Source organism: Cotesia glomerata, linkage group LG10 (assembly GCF_020080835.1).
Source record: "Cotesia glomerata isolate CgM1 linkage group LG10, MPM_Cglom_v2.3, whole genome shotgun sequence".
NCBI classification, from domain to species: Eukaryota; Metazoa; Arthropoda; class Insecta; order Hymenoptera; family Braconidae; genus Cotesia; species Cotesia glomerata.
The window spans coordinates 8,603,212-8,611,081 of NC_058167.1; the positions used below are offsets into that span (position 1 = coordinate 8,603,212).

Sequence of the window (7,870 nt, forward strand, 5' to 3'; positions counted from 1 at the left end):
AAAAATTGATGTGGGTACTTAAATGAAAGGTCTTGATGAGTGTAACATCGGGATGAGCTTATATCTTTAAAAATGTCAATAGTTTACAAGATACAAGGTAATTTCTTAATTATGTATCTAGAGATAGAGCATTTTCGAAAGCAGCCTAAATACTTATCAAGTTATCATCATAAATTGACTATTGGTGAGAATGATATGAAACCATGAAAAGGCACAACTCCAGGTTGAGAATTTTCCAACGATACCAAATTTAACCATAAAAACCCATTTTATCATATAAATACACTAGCTGCAAAATTTTGTTTATTCTCTTAATAATATAGATAACTCATAAGATGATTCCAATCAAAACACACTTTTTTTTTAAATAACTGAAGAAAAATTGCATGTATTATTTAATATTACATTACAAATAGTTACAAGTAGAAACAATAGTTACCCTACATGTAACTACTTGTAGCCATATCATCGAGCATGCATACACGTATTAATAAAGTATATTCATATCCCCGTGATCTGCATGTATAACTACCGCGATAAATGCAAGACATATATGTGAAGTTGTGTAGATATACATATATGCTTCATAGATCGTACAAAGTACATTGGTATGCGATAACAAGCAACTCTTGTATTATGTCGTTTGTGTTATTGCATATATGCTAGCTATACCCTTTGTTAGAATTACACCGATTGTTATTGTTATTATATCTACGTATATATTGTATATAGTATATTGTACAGCACTCAAATATTCGAAACTCAGACTCTGAAACTGGAGTTCGAATGCTCCACACACCAATACACATATAAGTGCAACCAAAGGGAGTAGAGATAGTGACCGGGTCATCATGCAATAGACTGTCTGGTTCTGCTACAATTGTTGATTAAAATAATACAATAGGAATGGAAGACAAGAGCTGTGGAGTAACGAGGAAATGGCCTTTTTATTTTAAATATTTTATTCAGCTGTAATTTACATTTTTTTTTTTTTTTTTTTTTTTTTTATAAAAATTTATACATCAATTTATAATTTATAAGTTATGACAGTGGAATATTATTGGAAATTTTTTATTATTAGAAATAATAATAATAATTAATAAGGTATCTCGACGCCCTCGATAGAATTTCTTATTAGATTTTGTGTCTTGCAGTGGTGCCGATAACAAAAGTCGCGGATCCTCTTACAGGCTTCTTCTTGCATTTCTACTGGTACTGTTATTACCAATCTTATGTAGGAAGGTAAATCAAAACACTGGAATAAATTTAAAGGTTTTATTATTTTTATTTTAAAATCTCGAATTTCTTTTAAGGAAAAAATTAAAAAAAAATTTTGTGGATGTTATTTATGACTAAAAAATTTTTTAGAAAGAAAAGTTTGATATTTTTGGTGGGAATAAAAAAAATTGACTTATTTTAAGTTTAAATACTTAAAAAAAAATAATATTAATTTTTTAATAGAAATTTATTTTAAGAAAAAAATTAATTTAATAGCAAAAAAAAATTTTTTTGTATTAAGAAATTGATATAATTTTAAAACTTACACCTCCAGGCAAGCAGAAAACAGACTCTTCCATTAATAGACGCTCGACAAAATCAACCTCAGTATTAAACTCCGGGAAGGACTCTAAGTCTATGTGCACCTGCGATTATAAATTAAATTCAATTTATATCCACTAATTAATTATTGCGCCCAATCAATACTTGTAATTGACAAACACAACATAGACCTATGTTTATGGAGAGATAAACAAATATATGTACTTTACCATCATGTACATCGCTCCATCAGGCATAATTGGCTTCAGTCCAGGAATCTCCTTAATAAGATTGAACGTCGTTATCGAGTGGTTCTGTTAACGCAAATTAATATTATTTAAATAACAATGGATTACGACTTCAATCTCTACTGTACTTATTCCTTATTCTGACTAACTATACAATATATATTTAATATTTGGCACAAACGTGCTTACCAGTCACATTCATTCATACAAAACGTGAACAGATTTTGCATCACGTCACGTTATATCTTTGTTTGACAATCGTCATCGGTTTGTCAAGCTTTATACAAAATAATAATAACAATAATAATAATAATGTTTTTTAAAAAATTTATTGTATTAATTTGAAATTTCAATAATGATTTTAAATAATGGCTTTAAATTTTCTATTAAACTATTATTAAATCATTATTATTAAATATTAATTATTATTAAATATTAGTTATTATTAAATTATTAAATTATGATCATTATTGAAATTATTAGTACCATAAATAGAGTTAACTATCGATACCTTTCCTCAAAGACCCGCATACTATACTCACATAATAGAATGAATAAGGACCACAGAACAAGAAAAGGAAACCAAGGGATGCTATTAATATTTCTTACGAGAGGAAGAAATACATGTGACGCACATGTGTGACCAGCAAAAAGACAACCGTATGCTAAACCCATATTCCAAATTTACAAACTCAAGACTCTAGACCGACCGTATTTCCTTTTTCAAGGACTAGACCCCTCTTCCATTTCTTTTCTTATTTTTTTTTTTTTTTTTATGATTTTACAACCTCCATTCGCTTGTATTTTTAGTACAAACACATAATAGGCAGCATAGGCTCAGACTTTCGCATCGAAATGACACAAATTTCGCCATATGTTAGAATCACCCAAAAAGTTATATTTTATAACACATTTTTTTTTGTACTTCATAGACATAATACTTACGTATAGCAGCTTGGTAACGTCGTCGAAAAATCTTTGAGGCGTGTTTTTAAGTATTCCCGGTAATGCTCCTTGAATTATTGTACTGCTTCCAATTATTCTTTGGCTCAAACTTTGTAAACCGTTGCGTATCTGGAAAATTTTAAAAACGTGTAATAGCTTTTAGTTTGTAAGTATTTTAATTTATGCACGATAAATATAGGACAACTTTTAATGAAAGCAAGTCGAGAGCAATTCATCAGATGAAAATTGTTTTTTTGTTTCTTTTACTAAAATTAAATTAATATTAAAATTAATTCTGATGTTAATATTAATCTTCATTTACCTCATTATTGAATATATTTTGTCGGTCGTGAATTATTACCCATCCCATCCGCCATCCGGGGACCAGAAACCTATTACACACATAAATTATTTAATTAAATCCTACGAATTGATTAAACTACGGAAAAAGTGGCATTTAATTACCGGTAATTGAATAAGTATTCGTAATTGTTTTTCGAATAAATTATTTTCTATAATACCTTTTGGCTAATCCGCTGCATGAGAGGATTGGTACTTCTGTCGATAGAGAGGCCATCGGGTAAAAGGTTCGTCCAGGGAAGACCTACACAGAAAGAAAAAGTTCTTGACTGGAAAACGAAATTCTTGGCTCAAGAAAATTTTCAGGTGCCTGAAGGAAGACCAAAGTTGTGTTGGCCGAAGTAAAAATTTTTCTTGAAATTCTATTCTTGGTGGAAGTAATTTTTTCTTAATTCAAATGATCATAAATACTTGATACAATAAATTTTTATATTTTATCAAGATTTAGATACTTTAGAGAAACAGCGCCACCTACTTCAGCTGAGAAAAAAATTTTTTTCTTGAATATTTGATATTATTTTAGCGTGCAATTATACATATTGAATGAAAAGAAATGATTCAATATTATTTGATCTTCCCATTTGACATGTTAATCAATAAAAATATTAATGAAAAATTACTTCTATCGAGATATTTAATTTTTTGAAGCAAGAGAGAAATTTTCTCAAGACAAGAAAATTTACTTCTACCAAGAACTAAATTTTTTGAAGCAAGAGGTTGAATTTTCTCAAAACATGATTTTCTTCTCTTAAATAAATTTTCTTAGATCAAGATACGTATTTCTTAAAGCAAGAGAATTAATTTAGTTGGGATAAGTGAAATTTCTTGTGTCAAAAAATAGTATATTACACATCTAGGGCAGTAAAATAAGAAATGTCTCAGATCATATGTAATTGTTGTCCGAGGCGAAGCCGAGGTCAATAAACATGTGATCTGAGGCTTTCTTATTAACTGCCCTAGATGTGTAATACACTATTTCCGTCCAAGAAAATAATTAAAAAGAAAAATATTTGCTTGGCTCAACACGGAAAAAACAAGATGAAACTGGATATTATCCCAGATTATACTCAGTGATATCTGTGGTGAAAAAAAATTTCAGATAGTAGCTAGAAAAATCCAGATTATACTGCGTGATATCTGGATTATACTCATTGTAATCTGGATTATATCAGCTACTATCTAAATTTTTTTTCACTTATTATAATCTGGGATGATATCCAGTGTCATCTTGTTCTTTCCGTGAAGTGAATCTTTTTTTCTGTGTGATGATTTGAAAAAAATTTTTTATTTTATTCCTCTAAATCTTATAAATTAAATATGTAATCAGTAATTACCATGTGCTCGTAAATTTCATCGGCAATAATTGGAACATGATACTTAGCAGCGACGTCGATAATATCCAACAGGTGATGACGACTGTAGACAGACCCGCAAGGATTTGAAGGATTATTTACAATGATTGCAGCAGTCCTCTCGTCAACGAGCGATGCGAGATGATCGAGGTCTATCTCCCACCCGAAATCCGGCTGAAAAATTCAATTTTATTTTTCAATAGCTCTTGAATCGTAATCCTGACAAATTCGTGTTCTACACATACTATCTAGCGAGAGCGCAAATAGAGTTTACAAATTGAAATTTGAAATCTACCTACCAAAAGATTGTAAGCTCTGACTCCCACACCCAGTCCCACGGCAAGTGTCCGGTACAGTGAAAATCCTGGTCTCGGTATCAGAATATTCTGCCCTTCTTTTGCAAGTACTGTTATACATAAGTCCAACGCACATGAACATCCACTACACAATATCACATCCTTTAAAACAAAATTTTTTTTAGTACTTTTGTATAAATTATTTTTTAGTTGTGATTTTATTTGAATAAATTACTTTAGCTTCTACTTCGAGATTCTCTGTTGAACAATATTCCGCGACAGCTTCTCGCGCTATTTGATGGCCTGCGGAATTTAATTATATTTAATTAATTTATTTCGAAAAAAAAAATCTTTCAGTTAACATCAGTCTTTTCAATTTTAAATTAAAACTCAGTTCTTAGCTAAACAATCAGAAATACGGTACAATTGATAAGAACTTTTTTTGTAAAAAATAAAATAAAAAAAAAAAGTTCTCTTATGATTTTTTTTTTGTATTTTCAATATTTAACTCAGAATTAAAAATTCTAATTTTAAAAATATCATTTATAAATTCCATAACTTAATTTCTTAATTTAAAAATCCAAATTTTAGGTAAAAAAAAAAAAGAGATAAAGAAAAATTGATAGACTTTTTTTGTAAAGAATTTAATTTCTTACAAAAAATTTTTTAATAATTTTTTGATATCTTTAATATTTCACCCAGAATTATAAATTGAAAGTTAAAAACTAATTTTCTGGTAATTTTTGACCCTAAAACCATTAGATCAGATAATCAAAAACAATTAAATGACACTTGAGATACCTGTGCTGGGTGCGTATCCATTAAACTCAAAGGAAGCGACACTTTGCTGCAACGCCTCGATAACTTCTCTCGGGGGCTTTAAATTCCCGAAAGTAGTTGGGTCACCTGACAACAACAATTAATCACCATAAATACATAAAAAAGATATAAAACTCGAGCAGCCTCTATTCACCTCACGTCTCTCATAAAAAATGATAAATCTCAGGGCACGATAATAGAGGATCTCAATCTCGAATGGAGAATCTCGGATTGAATTTACTTGAACAGAATTCATTCGGGCTCTAGTTCATAAAGTATGGCAAAACTCACCGATAGAAAGTGCTATCAGCTTTTTATTTGGATTTGGCTCCACGACAATATTCTCGACAATAGCCCTGATAGGATTGTGAGTACGCCTGGCGATGTCCGAAGCACAGACATCCCATCGGTCACGAGGTGTGCCCAAACTATTCGACATTGTCCTCGATAAATTGGAGCTTTAGATCGCGCAATCAACCTTGCATAAATATCGCCCCGAAATATCCCAAAAATTCAGCAATTACCCGCGTTCTCTCCACCTCTTCCGTCAGTATTCGCTCCTCAATATTTATTCATTTATTCACTTACGCTCTGATTTATTGCCAGAAAAATGAAAGTAAAAAGAAAAATAATGTAAAGAAAATAAAATAAAAATAAAAATTTAGTAGAATTTTGATTAGTTATTGAAAAAAAGAACTACCAGTTGGCAAGTTTTTCGATTACTAAACTTCTCCAGGATGAGCGGACACTTGAAATGCTCGGGAACTTGTTAGAGGACGAACTAATCGAGAAATCTTATTGGTCGGTCAGTTCCACACCTTCTTTTCAATTAATTTATTTAAATAAAATAGCATTATCAAAACTGGATTTACGTATTTTATTATTTTTTATTTTTAATTTTATATAAACAACTATTTTTAATTAAACACGATTTACACGCGTGTTATTTTTTTTTTCTTATTTTCTATCACAATTTATTTATTTATTCATTATTATTTTATTTTTTTAGCCATTTAAATTTTGATTTAAAATAATAATAATAAAAATTTATGAAACATTATTATTAATAATTTACTATTTTTTCCGAAGATCGGTGTTTTTACTAAATAAAGAGTTCCATATTTCAAAGCCATTATCCCCGATCCAAATTGATGTTAGACTAATTTTAATTTTTACATTAAATTTTTATTTATTAAATTTATTTTCACCACATTATTGTCGGTATGAGCCCTCAATACCATCTTCGGGTGAATATATCCAATAATTAAAAATTTTTTTATTTTTAATTAAGATTAAGCAAAGAAGTTAATTTTTTTACTCAGTGAATCTTTTTTCGGTTACTGAAAAAGTATTAATAATTTTTTATATTTTTATTTTATTAAAAAATCATTATTTATTAAAATTAAGAAAACGTTTGAAAACGTTTTATTTAGCAATGAAATATTTGATTTAAATTAGATAAAGTATAAATTTTTTAAATCAAAAAAATTTTTTCCTTCAAAAAAAATTTTCAAAAAAAAAAATTTTTTTTAATTTTTAATAATTTCAAGTTTAAGTTCAAGGAAAATTTAAGATTAAGAAATTTTTCCTAGTGAATTTGTAAATTGAATCAATTTTTCCATTAATCAAAAACCTGTTTTTTTTTATTTATTAAATTTTTCATTAGCATATTAACGATTTTGAAAATATGTTTTATGGAATGCCGTTTTACCAGATTTAATTATCAAGGGGGCTTGACATATCAACGCTTATGGTGGGAGCACGAGTAAAACCTTCATCGAGAACAGTCTTACTAGAATTTCCAGAGAAATCTATGCTAATTTTATCATACTACTTTTTACTTATCTAAATAAACATTTTGATGATAAATAAATAAATAAATAAATAAATAAACAAACAAGTAACAAGTAAATATTATCACCTACGTTTTGAGTAAACAAGTGGATTAATCATTGAAAATTACCATAATTATTAATTATGAATTTATTTACCTGAGATTTATGCTGGAAAATTTTTTACGTCGCATATTTTTATTTAAAATAATAATTTATATAAATTTTAATAGTTTTGCCTCGAGTTTAACGAACACTGCGAATTCAATGATCTGGATCGTGAAGTTGAAAAAGGAAAAAAAAACCAATACATTTTTATTATTATTAAAAATGATACAATAATTTTGTCAGCGGATTGAGATTTATAAAAAATAGTTCACCGGAAAGGAGAGTTCTGATGGAAATAATAGATATTTAATTCCGTTTTAATAATTGTTAGCTGACGGAATGTTTAATAAAAATAAATAATAAAATAGAGG

At 28.5% G+C, this 7,870-nt stretch overlaps 1 protein-coding gene across 1 annotated transcript; it reads right to left on the minus strand.

Moving 5' to 3' along the window:
- Window positions 1-1,018: 1,018 nt before the first annotated feature.
- On the minus strand, window positions 1,019-6,368 carry LOC123273231 (tyrosine aminotransferase). The gene is made up of 12 exons (XM_044740576.1): window positions 6,260-6,368; window positions 5,851-6,150; window positions 5,542-5,646; window positions 4,976-5,043; window positions 4,744-4,902; window positions 4,427-4,618; window positions 3,254-3,336; window positions 3,055-3,124; window positions 2,733-2,861; window positions 1,770-1,853; window positions 1,545-1,643; window positions 1,019-1,255 (listed from the first exon to the last, which is right to left on the minus strand). Exons 2-12 carry the CDS (start codon window positions 5,996-5,998, stop codon window positions 1,097-1,099), a joined length of 1,296 nt encoding a protein of 431 aa, XP_044596511.1. The 5' UTR covers window positions 5,999-6,150; window positions 6,260-6,368; the 3' UTR covers window positions 1,019-1,096.
- Window positions 6,369-7,870: the final 1,502 nt, after the last annotated feature.